General features: G+C 49.3%; 8 protein-coding genes across 8 annotated transcripts; 4 read left to right on the top strand and 4 right to left on the bottom strand.

Annotated features, from left to right (window-relative positions):
- The first annotated feature begins 9136 nt into the window (after positions 1-9136).
- ASPBRDRAFT_612362 (uncharacterized protein) lies at positions 9137-9616 on the top strand. The gene has a single exon (XM_067628290.1). The coding sequence runs from the start codon at positions 9170-9172 to the stop codon at positions 9419-9421; it is 252 nt and encodes an 83-aa protein (XP_067478663.1). The 5' UTR covers positions 9137-9169; the 3' UTR covers positions 9422-9616.
- An 869-nt stretch (positions 9617-10485) lies between these two features.
- On the bottom strand, positions 10486-11254 carry ASPBRDRAFT_44347 (uncharacterized protein). The gene has a single exon (XM_067625177.1). It carries the CDS (start codon positions 11199-11201, stop codon positions 10896-10898), a length of 306 nt encoding a protein of 101 aa, XP_067478662.1. The 5' UTR covers positions 11202-11254; the 3' UTR covers positions 10486-10895.
- Positions 11255-11525: 271 nt separating this feature from the next.
- Positions 11526-13722, top strand: ASPBRDRAFT_44346 (glutamate dehydrogenase). Its single transcript, XM_067625176.1, has 4 exons — positions 11526-11934; positions 12007-12282; positions 12335-12621; positions 12678-13722. The coding sequence occupies exons 1-4, from the start codon at positions 11889-11891 to the stop codon at positions 13449-13451; spliced, it is 1383 nt and encodes a 460-aa protein (XP_067478661.1). The 5' UTR covers positions 11526-11888; the 3' UTR covers positions 13452-13722.
- Positions 13723-14305: 583 nt separating this feature from the next.
- Positions 14306-15034, bottom strand: ASPBRDRAFT_179807 (GFA family protein). Its single transcript, XM_067619909.1, has 2 exons — positions 14871-15034; positions 14306-14799 (listed from the first exon to the last, which is right to left on the bottom strand). Exons 1-2 carry the CDS (start codon positions 15021-15023, stop codon positions 14389-14391), a joined length of 564 nt encoding a protein of 187 aa, XP_067478660.1. The 5' UTR covers positions 15024-15034; the 3' UTR covers positions 14306-14388.
- A 682-nt stretch (positions 15035-15716) lies between these two features.
- ASPBRDRAFT_31110 (putative MFS monosaccharide transporter) lies at positions 15717-18565 on the bottom strand (the record flags this gene model as incomplete). The annotated part of the gene is made up of 4 exons (XM_067622863.1): positions 15717-17638; positions 17692-18160; positions 18217-18348; positions 18422-18565. 4 exons carry the CDS (start codon positions 18563-18565, stop codon positions 15717-15719), a joined length of 2667 nt encoding a protein of 888 aa, XP_067478659.1.
- A 955-nt stretch (positions 18566-19520) lies between these two features.
- Positions 19521-21703, top strand: ASPBRDRAFT_127210 (uncharacterized protein; the record flags this gene model as incomplete). Its single annotated transcript, XM_067617949.1, has 5 exons — positions 19521-19631; positions 19689-19775; positions 19856-21005; positions 21087-21202; positions 21308-21703. 5 exons carry the CDS (start codon positions 19521-19523, stop codon positions 21701-21703), a joined length of 1860 nt encoding a protein of 619 aa, XP_067478658.1.
- A 182-nt stretch (positions 21704-21885) lies between these two features.
- ASPBRDRAFT_127351 (RlpA-like double-psi beta-barrel domain-containing protein) lies at positions 21886-22185 on the bottom strand (the record flags this gene model as incomplete). The annotated part of the gene is made up of 1 exon (XM_067617963.1): positions 21886-22185. A coding segment is annotated over one exon (300 nt), but the record flags the coding sequence as incomplete, so codon positions are not given.
- A 4351-nt stretch (positions 22186-26536) lies between these two features.
- ASPBRDRAFT_127044 (uncharacterized protein) lies at positions 26537-26809 on the top strand (the record flags this gene model as incomplete). Its single annotated transcript, XM_067617930.1, has 2 exons — positions 26537-26615; positions 26697-26809. The coding sequence occupies 2 exons, from the start codon at positions 26537-26539 to the stop codon at positions 26807-26809; spliced, it is 192 nt and encodes a 63-aa protein (XP_067478656.1).
- Positions 26810-26841: the final 32 nt, after the last annotated feature.

Below are 26841 nucleotides of genomic sequence, written 5' to 3'. Positions count from 1 at the left end.
ATGTGTATTATTACCCGATGTTTGTATCTAACATGATACATAACTTACATTACTTTCATATCGGTATTGATGTATCAATTCTATCTTCCTTACTAAGCGGAATTAATGGCAAGCGAGTCGGCCGGCCAGGTAAGCCAGTCGGCCACCTCTATCCTATACTAATCTAACATACATCTCAATGTCTCAGTCACCATTGGTTCAGTTATAATAAAATTTTAGTTGAAGCTACATATATACTTCAAGAACTCATATGTTGAGAATCAAAATATAAAGTCATAAGTTTGGCCATAGTATTACAGCTCTAAAGATGCTGGATCAGTTAGGATATAGAGGTGGCCGATTTGCCTGCCTGGCCGACTCGCTTGCGACTACATTAAAGCACCGGCAAGCGAGTCGGCCACCTCTCTATCCCATACAACAAGTTATCGAACTAATACTAGAAATTTAGTCAAAGCTATATGTATACTTTGAAATTCTACTTTCGAATATCATAGTATAAAGCTGACCATATAATGCTTGGCTACAGCACTACAGCTCTAAGGTTGCTTATTTGGTTTGGATATACTCCTTAGAGGTGGCCGACTTGCTTACCTGGCCGACTTGCTTACCTGGCCGACTCGCTTGCTACTCACTTAGTGTAGGTAGTGGCAAGCGAGTCGGCCACCTCTGTATCCTATATTAATCAACATTCATCGAACTACAATATCTTAGCCATCATCGGCTAAATTATAAATAAGCCTTAGTTGAAGTTATATGTCTACTTTATGAGTATGTGTTTCGAAAATAAGGTTAAAGCTGATTATACAAAGTTTGGCTACAGGATACAGGTGGCCGACTCGCTTGCTGGCCGACTCGCTTGCCGCCTACGTTCAACTAACTTACCTAGTAGATAACGGTTTATACTGTGTGTATTCGATAGATACAGTTACCTACTAATGGTATGATGTATGTTATTTTGATCTCTGAGAATGTGTAGTGTAAATTAAGGAGGCCAAGCTTAGAAGATTTAGTTGGTATTTGGCTCTGATTTTCTGTTATCTTCTTCCTGATCCTCACTCAATATCGTGTAATCCTTAGATTTTCAACAGAAGCATATAGTTATAAGATTCTCCCTTTCCATCTTCCTCAAGTATTTGATTGTACCCCCGATATGTCCAGTCGACTTCCAGAAATTATGTGCATAATTTTTTCCATCGATCGGGCCAGCATTCTGACTATGATCACTCGATGACTCTAGGGATTTACCACAAACTCCTCTTCAATAAAGCCAAATATTTGTTCGACTTGCTTACACCCTCACCAGAGCAATCTTGCTCGATGTGTCCATCACGGTCATATTCTCTTGAATGTAGAGAAAGTCCCCCTGAATCCAGATACTCAGGTTGCCTGGATATCGACCTTGACCTTAATCCACATTCCATGAACTCTCCATAGTGTTTGATGTGTATATATGCCAATCTCTATTCTGCTTAGCGGTGTGTATGTGAATCGACTTTGCCAGTTTCTGTCAAGTCCAAGAAGAACCATGATAGCTCGCGTGTAAAGGAGAAGATTCTGGTCACTATCTGGGGATAGGTGAAAGTAGTTGACTGGTAGGAAGAGGAAAGGAAGACACCGAGTATTTATACTCAAGGAGCTTGAAGCTAGAGCCAAGCGAGACCAGCTAGGGAAGACAACCTAGGGGCAGGTCAGAAACGGCTCTCCGGCTGGGTCCCCCGGCTCAAGAACCCAGTGTATGGCTGGTGCAGCAGTGTCTATCATGCTTTTGTGGGTGAGATAACGGCATAATACTAGATAAACGAGACACAGAAACGGCCAATGTCGTACCCCTCGAAAGGGTGCTTGCCAGCAGATATACTGCACCAAGTAGTGTTGGGGGCATAGATCTTGGACGATTTGTCTGATGATGAACTGTTTCAGGTAATCAGCGTACCAAGACAGTAGCTTATCTCGTTCCATCCCGCCGAAACACCACCAAGGCAGTATATATATGCATGCGGAAACAAACACCGCTGCTGAGTCTGTCCCCAAACGAAAAGTGGTTCTATGCGACGATGGTGGAGATATAGGAGATCTCTATGGCGACTCTGTGTCGTCAATCTATTCTTTTCGTCTCTTTTCTTCAAGGCTTGTGATATTCTTTGGCGTAGCCATTCCCGCTTGCGCCGAAATCTTTGTAGCTGAGCTTATTGGCTTTACGGCCTCGTTCGAGAACAGTGGCTTTTTGTTCTCATATGCAGTGGGTATTTATGGAGAAAGCCATTCCTCGCTGCCCCAGCCCTATAAAGAGTTAGTAAATATGAACTTTCAACATCAACACGCATATTGACTTACATATTGGTAGCCACAATAAAATCTGTGGCTATTTCCTCACACACTCCTGCTTTATCAACTGCCTTCATGGAGTGTAACAGGATCCCCATGCATATCGAGCTGGTTGTCCTCTTAGGAGGGAGGCACTGAGAACCGAAGATGAAACTGCCCATCTCTAACGGGACCTTCCCAGTCTCTCCATGGACTCGTTCTGCCAGTCGTTATAGGTGGCTATCTATATACTAGGAGTCTCCGGATGGGAAGATTCCAGGGCCCTTAAAATGAACTGACGGAGGACAGACATGCCTGAGAAACTGCTCTTTCATCTCCCTGGGTTTAGAAGAAAGCAATGTATCGTAAACCGTCCTGTTTGTTCTCCACCGCCAGCTTCTTCCTCCTCGTCCTCTTTCGGAAGCCGGGAATCGTGTAGTGGCCAATTCCGCGTATATACATAATTCCTCAACCGTGACAACGCACGATTATAGGCCTTTCTTACCCCATCTCGTATTAGAGCTTGAACACCAGGACTACCTGTGTGAGGTCATGCTGTGCCAGAAAAGGCAACGAAGAAGTATGCTTCGTCTCTCACAATACTTCAAGTTCCTTCCGTGCAGGTTGATTACCCTTGGCACAGGATTGCATCTCATTATGACGCTTTGTACCAAGCCAGCACCAGCTAGGACAGGCCATACTCCATAAAGCAGACCAGAAAACAGCATGAAAACAACTTCACCTGGGAGATAATCGAGACACAGAGTTCATATGCGAGACAATGTGGCTAAACCCCCCAAGATAAGTATTCCGCTTGTTAAATTTTCATCACCCAAAATGTCCCTCCCGATCCATTCGCCCCATTGAGACAGGTACCTGCTCTTGAGGCCAGCAGTCACGATCACATCCACACACCGCAGAGTATTTTCTCCCGGAGAATACATTCGTTTATACTGTGTAGGTGCAGCCCACCAATGGTCCGAGGAGCCACAGAAGATAGTTCGGCAGTACTACGGAAGATTCTCCTTTCTCTGGGACATTCGTCTTGTCCGGTTTCGAATATCCAGAGGCCCCAGTGGGATGGATAAGATACCAGGTGGTAGATTTCATGTCGATCTTCCCATGGTGTTGCATAGTGTATGACAGCAGGGACTGCAGCGATTCCGTACATGGTCTGTACCTGCTTTAGCAGAGTGATGGATGGAAGAACCACATTTCCATACATAGTCTGCACGATTCCTGGTACATCGATCGATGAACCACACAGGTATATGATATTGGAATATACATCCTTGGATATTCGTCCACAACATAGAGATTGTAGAAAGACAGACAAGCCCCTCACTTAGAAGCAGAGGAAAAGAGCATTGCGAAGGAGATCATGTAGGATTGATCATTTCTGGACCATTCCCCGAAGGGCACCTCGGGCAGGGGACGAAGGTACGTTGGTGACGGATGACTCTTCTCATAGTGGAAAGTGGTTGTATCCTCTGACTTCATCCGTTGGCTCTCCACTTTCCGCTGTGTGCGTGCTTTTCTTGTGTAGTCTTCCTCTTTATGACGGATCTCTGGCTTTTTGGTCTGAGGGCAGTTCTCCCAATCCGGAGTGGCATGTTTCGGAAACCGTATTGCCTCGACAACGATGACTTCATGTATATATGTGTAGTCATGGTGCATCTTAAAGTTCTGGCGAGAGGCCTCTTCGCCTGCCGTTTCGTGGGTTATCTGTGGGTAAAGGCCTCTCGCTCTACACCACAGTTGGGAGAAAGAAGTAGTAATAATTAGCAAGTGCTAATTGAAAAGTTGAGCTATAGTATATGACTGTGATTTCCAGTGAGCTGGAGAATGAGTTCTTCATTTTCCTTTGTCGTTTTTGTTGTTGGACGATATGTTGCTCAGTTTGTGTGACCGATTACGGGTTTTAGTAGTATTGTATATAAGTGTCTTCCAAAGCCAGTAGCGCCTGGAATAGATCCCACATTCTTTCGGTTGATGCGTGCCTATATCAAAGTCGCATTGATTCCCTGATGGTAACATCGACATTCATGCAGTCGACCAACGACCCACACAAGTAAGACAAGTATAGATTTAGGGCCTGTTTCCGCTTGATCACAGGCTCGTCTACTAGCATAGATCAAGCGGTACATATCAGAACATGGGGTCATCTTCCACGTGCATTGCGGTAGTTGGCAAGGTTTGTACCGTGCATGAGCCACAGTGGCTGTAAAGTATCATAGTGGAATGCGTCGTCTGCGGTATGCTGTTGCCCAACCAAAGGCGCCCTGGACAGACATCCTGAAAGCCATAACTGCAGGCGAGTACCATACAGGCGACCAGTCGATCACAGCACCTAGTGCACGCACATTAAGCCTTATTGTCAAGCTTATGTGGACGATCGACGGAATCGATCTTTTGCACCCATCTAGGTGGTTCGTTGGGGCGTTCCATATCACCAGTGAGTGTAGTGGTACACACCCAACAGTGCCGGTTTATTAATGATTTGGGCTTTCTGCTGCTCCTAGGCCATCCAAGTCCAAGCCGTTTGCTTAGCGTACACTTCTTGGATATTTCCGATTACTCTCTTGAAAGTCATATCAACTTGGAAGAAATTGATAGAACAGACATCTGTGGTGGTGCATGTTCACTTTTTCGATCGCATCTGCTGGTGACTTCGTCCAGACACTAAATGTTCAGAGGACAGGACAGCAACTAGATACATCCTTGTTCAATCCTCGATGCCCGTTGAATGGTGTTTCAACCCGTCCGCGTTGTCCAACCCTGCGCCGATGAGGTCGTGGGCACGTTCACGACCGGGGCATTCACATGCACATACCGTGACTGTGGGTATACAGTCTGCATGAGCAGTCAGTTGGAGACAGAGACACCGTCTCAAAAGATGACCATGGCAGAACCGCCGACGCATGGCGCAAAGGTAGTAGTCGCTTAGGAGGCAGATTGTACAGCGGGAGTCAGTAGATAATATCATACTCGTACCGAGCGCCATCAATAGACTACCTCCTTGAGCCGCTTTGATTAGGGAAGTGTGAGGCAAGACGATTGAGACGAAAAGCGATGTATTTGCGGCCCACAGACCGGTTTCGTCGTCGCTTGATTCCGACTTTCCGGAAATCGAAGCCTGTTCGGGTCTCTTCGAGAACACAGTCGATAGCTTGAAATGCTGGTTCTGGTCATGTTCATGTTTCGAAGAGTCGGGCCTTTGGCATAAAGTGCACTGTATAAACTGTCGAGTACTCCGCCTTTACTAGGGAGAATAACAGGGCCGCCAGGCAATGCCTCAGTTACCCGCCATGCAGTTTAGCCCACATTCTGAGTATACCTAGCTGAAGAGTTACCAATCAATTGGTGAGTGGTAAACGGCTGGTAATATCTCGATAGTGAAGAAACAGCGCGGAGCAATGAGTCGAATTGCCAGATTCTCATAACAACTCGATAACTGGCGCTTGCCGTATGTTGAGGATGATGTCCGGAAGTCACCTAGGGTGAGATCGAGTCCTTGGGCATGAAAAATAGAAGACATAACTTTAGCTCGCGGTATATATAGTAGACAAGTTGCTCATATCTGGTGGTCTCAATGAATTAGAGCATATGACGGTGTTCCAGACGATATTGTTTCTGTCAGCGGCCACGATTATCGTGGGCAAGACGAAGCTCGCCCATGAATAGATAACGAGCAGCAAACACAGAGTGGAAGGGTTTGAATACCCTGTTGCCTTCCTTCAGAGAGACTGCCCCCTGTTGGCGGGCGTGTTGCTGGTACCCCAGTAGCAAGGGGTGGTCGATGTTCGACAATTGATAGGATATCAGATATGGTGATTGAGCCGAAATGGAAATCATCTTGCGCCGTCGTTCTCGTCAGTCTGGAGATTCGCGAGTGCCTTATGATCCGCTTTGATCGGTGCCTTGTGGATATCGAATTTATGCACATGTTTCGAGCTACTTCCATGGTGAGCTGGCCGGACACCGTTTCCTATGCATCGCTGGACGTGATGCTCTGAGGGACACAACTCGCATCTCCAGATAAATGTAGTTGATTATGTAGAATGGCGCATGTGATCTTTGGCTTTCTATGTCTTGAGCATGATCCAGATGGATGATACCTGTAATATGCGCTGTATACTTCAGATGAGATCAACCTCGTCCACGTCCCATGTGTGAGTTTGATAACTAAAGCTGGTAGTCATAGACACAGACAGCCCTAATCAGAAAGAGACCCACAGAACCAGTTATCTGTAACGCGTTTATCTGGAAGTAGATTTGCCAAGGCGGCTTGCAAACCATTGAATGTTTCGATGGTATATACGTTCTCCTCTTCTGTTGCTGCTAATGATAGACATGCGCAGATCATAAAAACAGCATCAATCCCATGGCGCATTCGTTGCTCATTGCTGGGCTGACAACGACGATGAAAAACAAGCCAGTCGTCTGTTTAGCGGGATTGAGGTTAATTAGGGCATACATGGTCCCATTCCTCAGCCTAGAGAGTACACATTAAGATGGTCACGGACCTCAGGAGACGTATGTGTCCTTGGGAGTGATCGTCACGGTCAGAACAACCGGTGCGGACTGGATTCCACTTGGATGCGATAATATCCGCAGTGGACGGGTAAAATCGAGTTAACATATTAGTGGGATAGGTATCCATCGTGCAGAGTATGGGCGTGAAACATCGGGCAATCGTGAAGTTTCATCCATGGCTCTTGTCATCGCTTTATTCAACAGCGGATTCCACTTGGGAGTTGTTAGTCAGGTAGACAATTTTCCTTTAGTACAACTCTTCCACAGGCGCTCTGTCTAGTTAGAAGTACTATTTGTAGGGCACCAATAGGTCGATTGCTTCATATTTGAAACAGAACCAGAAGATTAGGGTTCCCATATTTCCTTTCCGGGGCCAATGCATCAAGTAGGATCTCGTCAATGTACTCAGAAATTCCACAAGAGCAACATTAACGATTTGCTCATCATCGGTGCAATTAAGGGCAGCTTTCTCCTGCAGTATTACACAAGAGCCACATTTTGAGAGGGTAGTCACTATCTCCAAGGCTCAACATGACCCTTCAGTCTTCCGAGTGTATACAGGGACTTGTGTGATTAACAGAATCTCTCTCTCTTTCCGGCTTAAGACCCCGATGAAGCTTCACATTTCCACCTAACCTCGACAAGTCCAGGGCTATACACTGAGCTTGCGCCGAGCCCGCGACCCCGACATGTTGCGAGGCAGGGACGTCCCACTGATTCCTGGATGTGCCCTCAGGTGGAGAGGATGGCCCGCGAATCCTCTACTTATAAGGCAAGACGGAGGGACTAGATTGACCCTCATGCCGGGTTATCCCGTTGTCTAATTGTGGTAGTCAGGCTGCATCTCGGGATGTTCCACTTGGCGAGGGTAAATGGCGGGTTTCTCCTGGTGACTCCTTCGGGGTTATCCGCTGACACGGGGAATCCCGCCTGGTCGACTTTAGCTTTATGGCGATCAGTGTAACCTCGATTAGTTGTGTAGACATATCATTTGACTCGGTAGTATTGATAATATAAACCGGATGATAGTGGAGACCTTGCTGATCTTCTGGAGGCCCCCGGCTGAGGGTCTGGTATAGACTGTATGGGTGGTCTTTGGTGGCAACGCATCTGTTTGGGCTCTGGTCAGTACAATTGAGCTCGGAAGACCTTTGGGGACCGTTGAATTTTTGTCCAAGATGGTTCAGCCAACTTGAAATGGCGTGAGCTAGTAGCCTCTCCCTCATGCGTATTTGACTTTCTCTCGTTGTGTAGTTCATGGTGATGAACATTGAGTCTCCCTTCGAGCAGGCACGGTTTTGCCTCTGAAACTTCGATATCCTCTGAATGCAGGAATTAATAATATTTAGAACGTGGCACTGTGAAGACTTATGCTTGTCCCCGAATATTGTTTGTTGGATGCTTTTGAAACTGTAGCTAGCCTCTTGGTATCGCTTGAACCTCGTACAAGATAGTCCAAGATCTCTTAGAAAGATTAGCCTGTTGAAGTACTGGATGTCCCATTTAGGGCTGACATTCGTCTCCAAGGCATCATTTGTGATAGCTTGAAGCGGCAGTACACGCTTCTGGTTATGTAGAGGTGTATAACCACATTGGAAGCTTTCGATCCACCATTTCGAGGTATAACTGAAAGCAAGCAGGTAGTTGCTGTTTTCGAATGGGAATCCAGACGGCTGGCATGTTTGGAGGCGATGCTGTTTTACCAGAGGTGCTGCATGAAGGCAGCCGCATCATCGGGAAATTGCTGATGGAAGGAAACGTAGGTCGTTGTTCCGATGCCAGACAAGCCTCCATGATGATGGGAAGTAGTCTAGAAAAGCCTCCACATTGAGTAATAGGATGAGATGCGTATCCTGGTCATTATTATGAACGATTGTATATAGGGAACAAGAGGATCTTCCTCCTAGTATGCCTGGTAGAGACCACAGCGAAGGGATTATATGGGTCCATTCGACGCCGCGTAAAGACGGGAATTAATATTGTCAGGATCTGGTATCGAGCCACTGTCTGTCCTGACGACTCCTCGATGTGGTACGGGCTGTGCATCTTCATCAGAGTTATATATAGGGTGGTTTCCTGGGGCATTTGATCAAGACCCAGACTTCATCCTCCCCTTTTGTCCAACTGTGCTTGGCAGTTGTATTTCACTGGCCCAGCCACAGCGACAGCTCACGTAATCGAGATCCCAGTAGCTGTGAGTACAGGAAGATGATCTTCATCAGAGTGACGAGTCGCTAGCTTGTGTCCTATCATTTCATCAGCACATACGTAGCATAGTATAGACTGGGGCTGTGTACCAGGACAAGTATATGCACGTATTGCAAGAAGCATGACATCCCATGCTCTGTACGTGCCTATGTCAATTCCTCCAGTTCTTCCTCATGCAACACTCCTCATGAACGTTCAGTCATTTGGCTATCTTCTTCCCGGTACAAGCAAGTTTCGACTGTTCATGGGACATGAGCCGAGTAGGAAGAAGTTCTTTGGTCACATCGATGTCTACCTCTTGGAGGAGTGGTGCGTAGGATGCTATGTCGTATATACTTTGTTCTTTCTAGCCTTGTTGCTGAGTCTAGTATAGGCCCGCTTAACTGAGGCTGGTTATCCCACTCCTCTTCACTGCCTGTCCCGCAGGTCCCTAGACGTGTGGACCACGATGACAGTATATGAAGAACATAACGGGCTGTTGATAGGCCAGATATATAGTAGGCTGTGATGGAACGAGTATAAGAGATAGGGTTATAGGTTGACGGTCCGTTCTGTGGTTGAGTATCACAGATAGTCCGAATGATGGAGATGGAAAGGAAAGAGAAAAGTGGACGGGAGAGGGCAGCTACTTATATACACCTTTTTGACCATAATATTCAATATCTATCAACAAGGGTAATCGAAGCAGTCAATTGTTAGCAATTCATCATCTACATTGATAGACGGGTGGATGAATGCCCTCCGAGTCAGGCATTCAACTGCCGAATTGAGTGACTGTCGGATCTAATCGGATTCACCCATCTATACACACACAGCAGACCAAGAATAGCCCAACCTGATGTTGTCACACCCCTTCATCATCCACCCCAAGTTTAGCAAAGTAGTTCATCTGAACCAGACACCAGGCAACGCACGCCAGATCGAACCAGGCCAACCATGAACCAAACCATCCCCGGCCGGCACTTGAACCTTCCCGAACCGAGTAACCCCCAAACCCAACCCACCCCCATAAACGCACAATTAACTTTGTCATTTCACTTGCACCAATTAGTGTGGATAATGACCCATCAAGCAAATACCACCACCGTGCGCCTCTCGAAGTATATCAGAGTTGGGGGAAGGATGCATTAGTCCGCTTGGCGATCTTCTAACAGTCCGGGATGTGGGGAGGGAAAGAGCCGAGCGTGTGAATCTTGATGCTTTGGTTAGTTAGTGGGAACTGCTGATTGGCCCGGACAGTACGGTAAGAAATAAACGAGGCAACTGATAGGCAAAACTGGCTCCACTTCAAAATTGGGTCGGGAAACTTTGACATGCAACGGCAACACCACGCTAGAACTACCACTTGTAATTGACTTGATGGACTTGACTTCTGCTACCTCAATTCAATGCAATCATGTTAATACTTAATCACCATAATTAAATATGAAAATAGATCTCAAGACTATTCATTTATCCTTAGTTTATACAATTGTTCGATTAATTGGAATTTATCACATGCAACGGGGGGTAAACTACTTCCACTTCCAATTCCAAGAATTGAATCTAAGAGAAGTCCCCGACATGGCAATCACTACCTACCTACCAATGTTCCAAGCACTCATTCAGCGGTTGAAGGATTGAAACTAACGGGACAGTGATGTGACACCACTGGCTTGCCTGAATGGCATCCAAGAAACCCCCTTAGACTTAACCAGGCTCACCGGTGAACTTCCCATGGTGGTCGCATGATCAGACCGCCCAGTGAACCGTGTCCGACCGTGGACAACAATTAAGTTCACTACTACACTTACAGTCTATTCTCCCCACGTCGGGGCTCACCGGGGAACATGGGGGAAGGTGACAAGTTAACAAGGCGTATGCGAGGGTGTCCTAATTTCGGAGGAATGATCTCCGGGGAGGGGGAATCGATATCTGAATTGTGAAGATGTTGTATTGGCTGAGTGTGGAGGATTTGACGATACGAGTAGGTAAAGGAAATCCGGACATCTGATAAGGACCTCCCATGGGGCGGGGGGTACCAGGCCAATGGGAAGGAGGAGGTCAGGTGATCCGCCAGTGTGCAGGATCTCTTGGCGTGCAGGCCAATGCGAGTTTGTCTCTCCAGATTTGCTGCGAGTTCTAGATTGCGACGGCGTATTGCTTATACTCATACTATTGGGGGAGACATTATCAACAAGGAAATTTCAGTGGGATACTGGTTCATCAGAACCAATGGCTCATCATAGAAAAATGTTCAAGAAATCTCTGCTGCTCGCTTGGAGGTCAAATAATTAAATCCTACCCTACCCTACCCTAATACTTCCGAGCAGAAAAAGCACCATTCGAGGTTGCCACCCGAATCCTCCCGAGGACAGAGCGGGCCATTGCCATTGGGCGGCGGGCCAGCGGATTCCCGCCGAAAGATAACGGGCAGATTCTGTGACCTCAAACTATCGACTAACAGCCCGAACTTCGGCGCCACCGCCAAACCCGCCCCGGAAGCCGGCATCATTTGCCGTTTGGGGCGTGGCCAGGAAAAGGCCCGCCTACAGCGGAGATTCTCTTCGTCGAGTAGTATACGACTATCCTATCGAGCAGGGGGACTGTATGTCCGACTCCGGCTGTTCTCCTCTCTATCCACTTTACGCTGTACTCTCTACTGTTTTGTCTCTCCCCGCCCTCGCCCCTCCCCTCCTCGAAAACATAAATCGGCCTGTCCCCCTCGCCATCTTCTTCTTCCTCTCCCTCTCCCTTCTCTTTCTCTTTCAGACTACTTTCTCTTTCTTTCATCTTGCTCTATATTCCTGTTTTCTAGATACCCCAATTAAAAAGTTCTCTCAATCAATCCTCCCATCAAAATGTCTAACCTTCCTCACGAGCCCGAGTTCGAGCAGGCCTACAAGGGTATGTTCTTATTGTCCCTCCCTCCGCCCTGTGAAAGTATTAAGATGAAAGTCTAACAATACCGCTCTACAGAGCTTGCCTCGACCCTTGAGAACTCCACCCTCTTCCAGAAGAACCCCGAATACCGCAAGGCTCTCGCCGTCGTCTCCGTCCCCGAGCGTGTCATCCAGTTCCGTGTCGTCTGGGAGGATGATGCCGGCAACGTCCAGGTCAACCGCGGTTTCCGTGTCCAGTTCAACAGCGCCCTTGGTCCCTACAAGGGTGGTCTCCGTTTCCACCCCTCCGTCAACTTGTCCATCCTGAAGTTCTTGGGTTTCGAGCAGATCTTCAAGAATGCTCTCACTGGCCGTATGTCCATCAGTTCATATGAGTGATAAGAAATCAATGCTAATGGGTGCAGTCAACATGGGTGGTGGTAAGGGTGGTTCCGACTTCGACCCCAAGGGCAAGTCCGACAACGAGATCCGTCGCTTCTGTGTTTCCTTCATGACCGAGCTCTGCAAGCACATCGGTGCCGACACTGATGTTCCCGCTGGTGACATTGGTGTCACCGGTCGTGAAATCGGTTTCCTCTTCGGCCAGTACCGCAAGATCCGCAACCAGTGGGAGGGTGTTCTCACTGGTAAGGGTGGCAGCTGGGGTGGTTCCCTGATCCGCCCTGAGGCCACCGGTTACGGTGTTGTCTACGTATGTTCCCTTCTCACAATTTTAATCATGTCATATTTACTGACTAACGGCAACAGTACGTCGAGCACATGATTGCCCACGCCACCAACGGCCAGGAGTCCTTCAAGGGCAAGCGCGTTGCCATCTCCGGTTCCGGTAACGTTGCCCAGTACGCCGCCCTCAAGGTCATCGAGCTCGGCGGTTCCGTCGTCTCCCTGAGCGACAGCCAGGGCTCCATCGTCATCAACGGCGAGGGTAGCTTTACCCCCGAGGAGATCGAGCTCATCGCTCAGATCAAGGTTGAGCGCAAGCAGCTCGCCAGCATCGTCAGTGCTGCTCCCTTCAACGACGCCAACAAGTTCAAGTACATTGCTGGTGCCCGCCCCTGGGTTCACGTCGGCAAGGTCGACGTCGCTCTCCCCTCCGCCACTCAGAACGAGGTGTCCGGCGAGGAGGCCCAGGCCCTCATCAACGCTGGCTGCAAGTTCATCGCTGAGGGTTCCAACATGGGTTGCACCCAGGAGGCCATCGACACCTTCGAGGCCCACCGTACCGCCAACGCTGGCGCTGCTGCCATCTGGTACGCCCCCGGTAAGGCCGCCAACGCCGGTGGTGTCGCTGTCTCCGGTCTGGAGATGGCTCAGAACTCGGCCCGCCTCAGCTGGACTTCTGAGGAGGTTGATGCTCGTCTCAAGGACATCATGCGCGACTGCTTCAAGAACGGTCTCGAGACTGCTCAGGAGTACGCCACTCCCGCCGAGGGTGTCCTGCCTTCCCTGGTGACTGGATCCAACATTGCCGGTTTCACCAAGGTGGCTGCCGCCATGAAGGACCACGGTGACTGGTGGTAAATGCGAAAGCCGCTTCCCCCACGGCTTATGTCATGACGATTATGTAGTTTGATGTTCCCTTTCAGCGCGATGGATAGAGGCGCCGGTGTTTTTTTGATAGTTTTAGATGGATGCATAATGATATCCTTTCATCCTTTGATTACAGAAGTCGTTTGTAAGAAGTAATCACCTGTAGGATTTCAATGCTGATGGCACAATTTTCAGAATGCGCTCAATGCAGCATTCGGTTCGAGCGTATGTACATGCACATGGCCACCTTTCTTACCTGCCGTTTCCTTGACATTTAGAACAGGTATTTATACTTGATCAAATATACATACTTCGCTATTCCTGAAAATAGAATCTCACTGGTCACATGCACTACCCTAATGCATATCCACGAATGGATTAATAGATTAATCGAAGACTGTTTACACATGTTTTATAATTTCTTAAGATACCTATTACGTTCCAACACTGATCTGCGTAGATGTTAGTAACAACAACACCCAGCTATGTACATACGCCATCCATCTGATAAACTCTGATACGGGAGATAAAAGTAACGAGACTGGAATCGGAGTAGATGCCGTTTCTGCTTCTCGCCTTCTACTTCCTGGACGGCAGGCAATCTTTGCCGTTAGTAGTCGACCATCGTAGTAAACGCACATCAAGACAGGAACTAGTTGCTACACCTATACAGAAATAATGTAATAACTATCAAGGGTGGAACAAAATACAATAATATGTAATAAATATCTTCTACTATAAACAATCTACTATATGAATCCCTCTCTACGCACTCACTCCCTTTGGGCATCTAGGCTTTTTCTATACATACCATATATATACAGTATATATATATTTAGTACTTTCTGCAACTGAATGCACGATAGTAGCAGCAGCAGCAGCAGCAGCAGCAGCAGTAGTAAGAACTCAGGATTAAACCACCATACTACTAAGTACTAGTAGTAGTATCATCAGGAACACCCTCAACCTGCACCACCCCCTCCACTGCACATAACCACCTCACGCGATCCTTCGTAAAAACCTCCATCCTCGGCCTCAACCTCGTCTCATGCAGATGAAAATCATCCACCGTTCCCGTCCGCAGTATACTATGACCAGGGAAGACTTCACTCGTGCGATACATCAACGAGCCACAGACCGAACAGAAGAAATTCGTCATGGCCTTGCCAGAGACGGTGGTCTTGGACTGGCTGTACTGCGTGAGGGTTTCTTTCCCCCGTAAGTGTTTGAGATATGGATCTTGGATGATGAAGTTGGTGGCGAACATTGAGGCGGTGATTTTGTGGCAGTCGGTACAATGGCAGATGAATGTGTTGGTTAGACCGGGGGGATGGGTTGGCTGGATACATAGTAGTAGCATTAACATTGGTATTAGGAGGAGATAGATAGATGGCTAAGGGGAATACTTACAAATGCTAATTGCACGGCTCCGCAGTAACATGTCGCGGTTGCTTCTTTGTCGGTTGACCAGCCATCGTTGGTGAGTCCTGCAAGAGGGAAATGGGCGTTTGCTGTTGTGCTACTACTAGTAGTAGTATCAGATGTTGTAGTAGTAGCTGTCATGGTGGTAGTCCTATATATATATTTATTTGTATTGTGGCACATAGCTAACTAGCTACTGGAGAGAGTGCATGCTCATAGCAGCATACTCCAATATATATCATACCTACTAAACCGATTAGTTGTCCTACCGAATTAATAATCTCTGGTGGACTGAAACACGACTATACTAAACTGAGAGAGAAGTAGGAGTAACATCCGGAAACCGGTCGGTTCTCCCACCGGGCCTCCCTCCCCGGCTTTTCGGATGGTAAAAGTCTGGGGATGTATAATAATTGAGGTACAGCTAGTGCACATAACAGCTATGATAGATACCCATCTAGCACTATGCACTACCTTGGGCTACTTTGACGGGCAGTCTCGAAGTTTAATCAGCAATTGGTCTTACTGAAAAAGGTGGATCATTGGGGTATATAGTTTTCATCTAAACACCACCGTCTATTGGCATTGTGGCGGTGGTGGTGAACGGAGTACTGTCCATCACTACTTGATAATGTCAGTCTTAACAAATGCACTAACTAGTTACTTCATAGCTAGTCTCGTATATATGCAGCTATATGTACAGTACTCCAACAATGCAATAGCCAACTCCGCGCTAAAACAATCCAAAATATGGGTATCATGGCAAATCTCCTCCCGTAGAGAAAGACGGAAAAAAAATAGATAGAAAGAAAGAAAGTTGCTCAAAAAGAAGAGCTAATCTGCCTGCGGCGCACGTTCCCCCCGCTGCTCTGGCCATGGCGCCAATTCATGCATCAATCCCCCCGACAACCGCTTGGTGTGGTCCGCCAGCTGCACCGTCGGCAACGGCTCCGACACTACGCTGCGCCGGCGCGAGAGCACCCCACCCACCGACGGGTTCTCCTTTTCGCGCGACATCACGTTGGCTTTGATGCGGCTGCGCCGTCGGGGATGCCGCAGGTGCTCGTTTGGTACCGGGTCCACCTGTTTCTTGGCTGCCGGCACTACGTTGAGGTAGATGGGGAAGATGGCGCCCGCGCTGAACAAAGCCACCAGCACAGAGTAGGAATAGCGGATGCCGACTGCCAGCTCGGCTGCATACTGCGCAAACGGGAAGAAGGCGCCGCCACTGATGGCCACCGTGAGCAATACGGTCGCAGTCTTGGTGTGTCGACCGGTGCCGCGGAGCGAGATGGCGAAGATGATACTGAATGCGCCACTCTCGAAGAGGTACACCATGAGAGCCATGGCCTCGGCGCTCCGCCCGGTCGTTTTCATGCACAGGACGGAGAAAACAATCATGCCGATGTAAGAGAGCATGAGGATCCAGCGGGGTTTGAGGAACCATTGCACAAAGGCGGCGAGGAAGCGGCCGATCGCAAACACCGTGTGCGCGACCGTGAGCTGTTCAAAGGGGCTGAGGTAGGACAGTGGGTGCACAGTGCTGACGTAGCTGTCGAAGCTCATCGAGATCACTTCTTGTCCGGCCACGTAGAAAAACTGGGACCAGACGCCGAGCCCCAGGGTCAGCCAGACCACGGGGACGCCAGCAACGGTGGCGCGGTTGTCGGCGCGGCGGCGGTTGGCCAGTTCCTCCAGATCCTCGTCCGACGCCTCGGGAATAGGCAGGTAGTAGAAAGCGAGAGCGAGGAGCACGTCGAACAGTGCGATTCCCAGATACGTCCACTGCACGTCAACCAGAGTGCTCACATCGGTCACGGTCTTGAACAGCACCTTCTTGGCCAGCAGCTGCGAGACGACGCTGCCAATTGCCTGCACGCCCTGCGAGACGTTCAGCCGGATCTCCGAATTTTCGAGGGGTCCGCATAGCGCAATGAATGGATTGGCGGCCGTCTCCAGCACCGCCAGACCGCTGCCCACAATGAAATTGGACACGATGAAACCAGCGTACGAGGTCAGCACGGCTGATGGCCAGAAGACCAGAGTGCCGCAGGCATAGATGCACAGCCCGGTAATGAAGGTGCACTTGAATCCCCAGCGCTTCAGCACGATGCCTCCCACAAACGTCGGCGCCACCAGATATCCCCCGAAGTAGACCGCATGAAGACCAAACGACTGCCAGACATTTAGGCCCAGGATATCCTGGATCTGCTCGTTCAAAATAGCCAGCAAGCCGTAGGCAAAGCCCCAAAGGAAAAACAGGATGGTGGTCAGCGCGATCGGGGCGATGGACTCCCTGTTGCTCAGCTTCAACATATTGGCCGGCTTCTTCATATTGACAAAGTCGAAGAAGGTGATGCTGGGCGGATACGACGTGGTGGTGGTGACGGTGTTGGTTCGGTTCTCGACATCTGGAGGCGCGTCGGGCGCGGTAATCAACATGTCACCCAGGTCAACCCGAGCCGAGGCCGCATGACTGCTGTGGCTCTCCGAATGCGACGGCTTATTGTCCGGGCTGGCGGACTGCTGTGACTGCGACGCGCGCCGGGCGGTAGGAGGCCCGGTGAAAGTCGGGAGCTCGGGGGGTGGATCGGGAGCAGGCAGGGGAAGGTCTGTAGGCTGGGAGCTCCCGTCAGTGTCACGGATCAGCTTCGGGATGAGTCGCGCGACAAGCGGCTTGAGACTGGGCACACAAGCACAGATGATGGAAACGTTGACTTCGATGACGGACCACATGAATGAAAATGCCCCGTACCCTGGGGCGATCAGCAGGAAAGATGGGAGAAAAGGAAAGGGACAGGAGACGTACAGCTGAGGTCATCACCGGGGGTATCCTGCAGATGGACCTCTCTGAACGCGATCTGACGTGAGGTGGCCGCATCCTGGATGTAGGCAATGCGGATGACGTCGACCACTGCGACAAAGAAGCCAAAACTGAAGGTAATGACAAGGATGATCTTTTGTTTGCGCGGTAGTCGCATTTGGGTCAGAATGGGATTCGGAAGGAAGAGGATGGCCAGATCGGTAACAATGTTGACAGGCGACGAGGACAGGTATAGAGTCAAGATGTCAATGCACTTGGCACCCGCAGGCAAGGGATAGGAAACGGCCGCGCTGACAGGACGACATTGGAACACGTTGACGAGGGTGAGGGCGAGGCCAGCGGCATTGACGACGATGAGGGTAACGTAGTTGGCCACGCGAAAGACCTTCTCGCCTTGGGTGAGGGTTAGGTAGAAGACCAGGATGGAAGTCTTGACGGCCATGAGGGCCGGATTCTGGGGCAGTCAGAGGGGGAGCCATGGGCGGAGGAAGGAGTCCACGGACGACTCACGTAGAGGACGGTGAAGGCATAGTCGGCGCGATTGAGGCCGGCGCGTTGGTCCTCGCGAATGTCGGAATCGTGCAGACCCAGACCTTTATGGGTGGCGTAGAAGAGGGAGAAGGAGAAGCCGAAGTCGAGGACCTGCGGGAAGATCGGGGAATGAGCAGCTGAATCGAGAGACGAGAAGGGAGCGGAGTAAGAGGGATAGACGTACCCAGGCCAGGAGCATCAAATAGTCATGTAGGGCGACCTTCTGGACAATGAAGATGCGGGAGATGAAGCGCAGGGCCACGAAGACACTTGCGATGACGAAGAAGACGATGGAGACGGTGAGAACCTCGGGCCGTTGGTCTTGCATGACGAAGTTGGGACGAAGACGAGGGGAAACAGGGAGGAGGGGCCATGGTCGGATCAAAGCATGGTCTGGGAGATGATATATAGAGGGGATGACAAGGACGAGGTTATACTAGTGGAGAGAGAAAGAGAGAGGGTAAGAGAGATGGTGGAAAAGAGATGAGGTGAAGAAAGGGAAAAGTGGATGCAGAAATTGAGGGGAAGCGGAGACAGCAAAGAAGAGCCAAAAGTTAAACTAAACAAAGTCCCAGTGGTTTTTGTGCGTGCGTGGGTCCCCCGGATTAGATAATAGCATTATATTAGCTGGTCACTAATTAGTTGGTGTGATATGATTCTGAATTGATGGATGGTGGGTTCAAAGGATCCAGGAATACGGTTTATTGGGATGATCCAAATAGCAAAGCTGGCGATCGGCGGCTCCTCGCGTGTTGCGCCAAGATTGAAGCTGTTCGCAGCCATTCTTGGATGGTCTTGGAGATGTGCTGGACATTCCAGTCTTCAGCCAGCCAGGCTTGAATGCAGATTGATTGCATGGAGTATGCAGAAATGCCCGTTAATAATTAGATCTCGAGCAGAGGATATGAAAGGGGTGAATAGGGCGAATAGTTAATACCAGAGATATCCCCAGTTGCTTTGGGATTACTGCAGGGGACGGGGAGATGCATGGGATATCCGTTTAACTTTGCCCACTATTTCTTCAACTATTCATTATCCCCGACCTTCCCAACCCTAACTGCCAATATTGCTGCTGGGACTGCTGCAGCACATCTGCATCTGCCAAGTACCTTAAATAACTCTGAAGTATCATGCTTTGCTCTGCTGACTGCCGCCCAGCATCACATGGAGTTCTTTCAAATGTCCCAATTCGACGCCCGGCCATCGCAATGCCATAAAAACCCGAGCAGCAATAGCAGCAACAGCAGCACCAGTCGGTCAGTCCCTCAATGCAGTATTTTCTCATGAAACCCGCCTTTCTGCTGGCTGTCCTCGCGACAGCCACCGCAGCACCCAACTGGACCCAGATTATCTGGCACAATATTCAAGCGGCGACCAGCTGCACCGCCTGCGAGGTGACTGACTGACTGTTCATCCAGATTTCCATGGATCACGCTGATCTGCGCCCATAGACGCTGCTCAAGTCACTGCAAAAAGCCTCTCAACTCGGTCCATCGACCCTCCAGACCGTCCTCACCGAAGTATGCATCTTAAGCAAGGTAAATCAATATACTACTTTCTTCTTCTCCCTGAGTACTCCGTACAGCATCGGACAATTTCACTAATCTTATTCTCCCAGATCCTGGACGCCGATTTCTGCACCGGACTCGTAGCCTCCCAAGTCCCCAGCGCATCCTATGTGCTTGGTCAACTGTCCATTCCTTCAGACACCGCGCAGATCTTTTGTGCCAGCGTGTTAGACTTGTGTCCGTATCCGCCGATCCGTCCGATCGCCCTGACTTTTCCTCCATCATCTCCTATCAGCACCACCACCACCACCAAAAAACCCAACAAAGATTATACTAATATAACCCTCCGAATCGCCCACATCACCGACACCCACGTCGACCTCGCCTACACGCCCGGCACCAGCACCCGATGCCGCAAACCCATCTGCTGCCGCCAGTACAATGCCTACGATGCCCCAGGCCGGTCCAAAACCCCATGTCCCATCTGGGGGAGTCCGCACTGCGATCCCCCACTGCGACTTTTACATAGTATGCTCTCCGCACTGCAATCGCAGCGACAGCAACTGGATTTAACCCTCTTCACGGGCGACATCGTCCCCCACGACATCTGGAACACAAGCCAGCAGTCCGTCCTAGCGAGCTTCAACGCGACGTACTCCGCTCTGCAGCACACACTAAACAGTCCAGTCTACGCCGCCATCGGAAACCACGATATCCACCCGGTGAATATCTTCCCGGGGGGTGTAGATATCCCGGACGATTTGAATGTAGATTGGACCTACGATGCACTAACCACTCACTGGACATCACTACAAAAGAACCCTACACTGAGAGTTAAATACGGTGCATACGCTACCACATATACCCTTCCCCAAACACCAGGAATAAATAAGATACAAAAGATAAAAATCATCTCTTACAACAGCAACCTCTACTACCACCTCAACCTCCTCCTCTACACCACCCCCATGCCACCAGACCCCATGTCCCAATTCACCTGGTTAATCGACGAACTCTACCTCGCTGAGAAAGAAGCGACCAAGGTCCTTCTGATCACGCACATCCCTATCTCAAGTAAAGATACATTACCGATGTACGCTGATACCTTACGAAGGATAATCTTCGGCCGGTTTAGGAATACGGTTGTGGGAGTGTTTTGTGGGCATGGGCATGTTGATACGTTTGGGGTTTTTTACTCTACCTCTACTTCTTCTTCTTATTCTTCTTCTTCTTCATCATCTGATTCACATAATGATACTAGTAGATTTAGTAGTATTGATAGTACTAGTCATGAAAATCAGGGGCAAGGAAACAACGGTGTGGAGAAAGGGGAAGTGATAGGCGTGGAGATGATGGCGCCCGCTATGACGCCTTCGTCTGGGTATTCTGCATTCAGGATATACGAGATGAGTTTTAGTGATGATGATGATGCTGCTGCTGCTGATGAAGGGTGGAAAGTATTAGATTTCGAAGAGTACATTGCGAGGACATTCCCTCCTTCTTTGTCTATGCACACTCTCCCAGAGGATGATAGGTACCAGGATAGGTATGGTGGTGGTGAGGTGGAACCGCACTGGGTCAAGTATTACTCTGCTATGGAAGCTTACGGGAAGTATGTCTATCCTAATGGGGGTGATGATAGCGTTACTACTGATGGGGCTGGGGGCGGTGCTGCTGATATTGGACCACATTTCTGGGCAAAGCTGACGGATGTTATGGAGACGGACGGGAATGTGTTTAATCAGTACTGGGCGCGACGGACTAGGGGATACCGTGTCTTAGGCTGCGGAAGTGGGTGTCGGGAGAAGGCGATCTGTCGGTTGAGGGGACAGGATTGTCAGTCTAAAAGGGGGGATCATGCTGTTGCTGGTGCTACGGAAATGGCTTATGAGGGAAGCTCTCTGGCGAGATGGTTGAGACAGGTTCAACAGTCTTATTCTTCTTCTGGTTGTTTTTAATCATTCTAATCGTGGATACATACACGTGAATCATACTGCAGATAGATTCGTCCCCAGGACAATCTAAAGAATGTGTGTGTGTGTGTGCTAAGGTATAAACAAGAAATCAAAATCATCATATCTAAATCAGTCAATCAACGAGTGACAAGAAGGGTAAAATAGTTCCGTTCCATCCCGTCCATCTACAGAATGGACCACTCCGCGCCCGACAGACGCCCCTCGGCCATAGTACCGAACGTTTCGAACAGCTTCTCCGACAGATCGATCGAGACATCGTTACAGCCCATGCACTTGTCCAAGACGGTGCCGTAGTCGGTCTTGCCGTTGTAGGTGATCTTCACCGTCTTGCCGCAGTAGCTGTTCGTCATGAGGCCCACGGGAAGCGCAACCACCTTGTCGGAGTTGCCGTTGCTGGTGGTGCCGCAGGATCCCAGTCCAGCCACGTAGTAGGTCAGATCACCCGTGCAAGGAGACCCGGAGGAGCAGCTACCAGAGTATCCGCTGCTGCTGCCACTGCTGCTGCTACCACTGCTGGAGGCCGAGGTGGTGGCCGCAGCGGGAACGGTGGTGGTGGTGGAGGGGGTCCAGGCGGGCTCCCACTGGCTGGTAGTGGAGGGAGTCCAGGCAGGCTCCGATTCACTGGTGGTGGCAGGAGTCCAGGCCTCGACCGAGGAGGTGGTCGAAGGAGTCCAAGCGGGTTCCGACTCACTGGTGGAAGTCGAGGTGGAAGCCGAGGTGGTCCAGGACTGGGGCTCGGGGGTCCACCAAACGGTGGTGGAGGTGGAAGTGGAGGAAGAAGGTTGGTAGTTGACGGATTGCTCAGGCTGGCTGTTGCCGGGCAGCTGGTACTGAGCGTCGGGGGTAGGGGTAGCAGTCGCGGATGAGGTGGGCGCAGCGCCGTAGATGGTGGTGGTCACGTCGATAGTGGTCCAGACGACGGAGGTAACGGTCTGGTAGACGACTTCGGTCGAGCGCTTCTCGACAGGGGCAGCAGAGCCAAAGGCGGCAAAGAGAGTGCCAGCCAGGGCGAGAGACTTGGAAAGAGGGGCCATTGTAATGGATGTAGGTTTGTTTGGTATAGAATTGGTGTAGTTGTTTGAAGTGATGTGATTTGCTTTTGGGTGGACGACGTAGGGTCACTTTTCTTTTGAGAAGGATTGATGCTCTGGTCGACAGAGGAAGTCTGAAGGAATGCGTACTGCACAGCAGTATAGAGCAATGAACCCAAGGAATGAGGGTGGAAAGAAGGAATGACCGAGCGTCAAAGAGAGGACGGACTGTGAGGTGGGAGAAGAGAGGGAATAAGAGCAGGCGAGAACGAAGGAGGGAGGAGGGAGAGTATTTGTATTGGGAATTGGCGTGTGGTATGTAAGTCTATGGGATGTATGTGCATTGTATGGTGTGTATGGTATCATTGGTATGGGATCCACCACACCAACAGCCAGCAACACCAAAGAAATGAAGAATCCATCTCTACCACTGTCTCTCACTCTCGCTCTCTCACTCACTCAATCATCAATTGAAGCCTAGACTCCACTTGGTGCAGGTTACTTTTTTACAGAGTCACTGTTTAGTTTGTGAGGGCCCCCCAGACCCACTCCCTTTCCTTTCTTCGTCCCCACCGCCAACAGCTCGTGAACCCTCCCATCTCCACCAATGTCCGTTAAGCCCTTTCTCTGCCCGACCCTCACCGGTCTTCTCAGGGCAACCTTTCATGGTTGGGAATGGTCGGGCGCGGCCCGGAACCAGCGCAGCAGCCTTTTCGGTCTGATTGGGGAGGGCTCCCTCGTACCTGACGCAGCCATCTCATCGTACAGCTGTTGCTTTGAAAGAAGCAATGAAAGAACAGAAAAAAAGAAAACGACAAAAAACTCTACTCCGTACTTCCAGGCACCCACCCACTGGGAGTTGGCAGGGTCTGATCGGAATCCTCGGGGTCAGGCCCAGTAGTTTGGCTGATTGGCGGTCCGGGTTGACGCCGGTGTCTCACCAAGCCGTGCCTGAATGGCACAGACACTTCTCACTGGCTGCAATGGGGCCGGAGTGGGCAGTTGTTCGTCGGATTGACTTTTGAGTGTCTGCTGGTGCGTTAGTGCAGCCACGCTCTACCGTTCCTTGCCTGCACTGACTTTTTGGTTAGGGAAATTGGGAGAAACCGCCGTTCAGCTGGAAGCGTGCGGTGACGGTGCCTGCAGGGCTCTCTTTTCCGCTTCCTTCAGGGGGATCAGCGTGGCAATCCTTGGGTCGTTCCGCCCAAAAGGAGGGAAATAGGCGGTGCCTGACCACTAAGCCACTCAACACGAGAAAACTGAATGAATGGGCTTTACCGAGTACACAAAAAAAAAAAACAGTCGAACTCGACTAGACTGGACCCGACTGAAACTACAACAATCAGGTGCCGTCATCTTCTACAGGTCCAGATTCAGGTTCCACCGGGCCGAATGTTGATGTGGCGAACCCAGCGGGTACTGGAGCCCATCAAAGGGAACCCAGGGCCTATTGAAGTCCAAGTTGACGTGTCGCACATCCAGGCACCGACCAGTCAGATCTGGTCAGCAGCATCTCACCGACGGAGTACGCTTTGTAGTACACAAATCGGTATTTCGTGTGGTGGGAGGAAAAGAGGGGAATCGTCGTTAGTGGCAGGGATATTGCCCTGATCTGACTTTTTGCCCTACTGGTGGGCTACTGCAGGACAGTCCAGCCGCGTCGATTCGCGAAAAATCACTGTCTGATTCGGTCGCTTTTGTCTTTCATTTCGCGCCGCTAAGCTAATAGTGTGGTCTAGGCAGTCCAATCCTCGGGACGAACGCCACTGGTAGATGTGAAACACTCAATGGTGCTTTTCGCACAATTAACAGTCAGATCCATCTGATGGATCTGAAATCTGAAATCTGAATATCAGGCGAGACGCCAAGCCAGCCCACCAGACTCGATCGCAGGACTCCATCGTCCGTTTCATCCGTCACTCGCGTGGCTTGTCTATTTAGTAGTAGTTAGTATCTTCGGAGTACGGAGTAACTAGTTATCTTGAATTTGATGTGTAATGCTGATAGATCTACCCCTCTATCCAGTCGCGTCCAGAATACAATCACTGCACATTTACATCACCAACAAGAAAGAATTCAATGCAGCAAATATAATAGGAATGAAGCGGAGTATATTCCCGCATTCTACCAATCATAGCTGTAAAATTCCCCATTCCAATCACCATTCCGATCGTCCCACTCAGAAGTATGTCCGACTTCCATACTGTGTACTCTGTAGGTAAACATCACCACCATCACCACCACCAACAATAACAAACCCAACCCCCAAATCCTCCAACAAGCCACACCACAATCCTTACAATCGTCGTCGAGACTAGATAGTACACACAAAGCTACTACACACTATACGGGATAACAAACACCCTGAAACAAACACAACCCAGGTACTATACCTACTAATCCTTTAGTCCCATTCTCTACTCAAACCAACCTGTCATCGTTAGAGTTCTCATCCTTCCAACACTTACACCTAGGTAGGTAGGCAGCTCGGCTGTGCAGCCCCCAGAACCACTGGGGTTGTAAAACACACTAGCCCCCAATGTTGCTTTTGCCCTGTGTTTGACCTTGGTTAGGTTGCACGTGTGAATACATAGTCAGTATGATTGTAAGCTAAGCTAGCTGTGCTATTTAGCTAGCTAACTAGCTATGAAGGATCTGACGATGATGATGAGAAGGATGAGGATAGTGTTGTTGGTAGGCGCAGGTACCCGTTCGTTCGTTCGTTTGTTGGATCTGGATCGTTCGGAGTTGGATGGATAGAGTGTTCTTACTACTTAGCAGAGTAGGACATCAGTAACAAGCTCACTACTAACTAATTGGATATACTACTACTTCAGTACATTGGTATACTGGGTAGTGACTACACACCAACTATTTACACACCCACACAATAGAACTACAGTAACAACTCAGTAGTCAGTCAGTCAGAATAAGAATTCGCCAAGCTCTCACTCGCAATTTCACGTACATATCATAGGCAATAGTGTAATTAATTAGGAAAGGGGGTTTAGGGGAATTAGCCCCCAAAGATAAATGAACTAATTACCTGGTCTGCTACACAACTGAATACTACACATTAACTGGTTACTTGGTTGGCTCCTGAAACGGCCCGATATGACTAAGATCTGACTGGGGAGTTGACTAACTATCACAGATTCATCGCTAAGTAACCAGTTCACTACTTCAGCTTCACGATAGTAAGTTAGCTATCTACTTTACCAGTTAGACTTAATAAAAAACATACTTCAACTATTCAAATGCAGTTAGTTAGTTACCTTCAAGCTATGAATTCATAACATAACGTAAGACACTTAACTACTCCGTACCTACTTAGCTACGTAGCTAGATCGACACAACTAGTTAGTTACTAAGGTAAAGTCGAAGATGTCACACCACACCGTTCCCACCCATGGAACCTACACACCCTTACACTACCAAATAAACTCACATCTGACATCCACCACATAGACATTCTATGTACTCTACATCACTAACTTTCTTCCTATCAACCATAGAGAATCAATGCGACGTCATAAGATTAAAGTCTATGATTCATCTATACCCATGGAAGTACCTTATAAGATGAATACCTGCAGTAACCAGTTCACTAATTCCTATCATCTCAACGAGAAATAAATCAACTATCCTATCTAATCTACAGACAAATCCACGAGATTACTCGGTACGTACACACCCCATCATCTACCTACTAAAAGTCAATCAATCAATCAATCAATGCTAACCAAACCAATGAATCCAATGGATACAGGCAATCAGAAACAAAATGGACCAGATCAAGCAGAACCTCGATGCCGCCAAGAAGAAGGGCCAGGATTACTACAACCAGATGACGGGACAGCAGAGTATGTCTATTCCTTTTCTTCTAGGTAAAATGGAGTAAATGAATCGGAGTAAATGCTAACGGAGATACTCTGATCGTGTAGGCTCCGATGCTTCCCAGTACGCCGACCAGGCTAAGAACAAGGCCAACGAGGGCGTGGACAAGACCAAGCAGACGGCTAAGGATTATATGCCGCAGTCGGCGGGAGATCATTAAATCATCCGGACCATCGTGGATCATGGTATAGG

The sequence above is a fragment of the Aspergillus brasiliensis genome (genome assembly GCF_001889945.1).
Source record: "Aspergillus brasiliensis CBS 101740 unplaced genomic scaffold ASPBRscaffold_7, whole genome shotgun sequence".
Classification (NCBI taxonomy): Eukaryota; Fungi; Ascomycota; class Eurotiomycetes; order Eurotiales; family Aspergillaceae; genus Aspergillus; species Aspergillus brasiliensis.
This window is presented reverse-complemented; position numbering and strand designations above follow the sequence as displayed.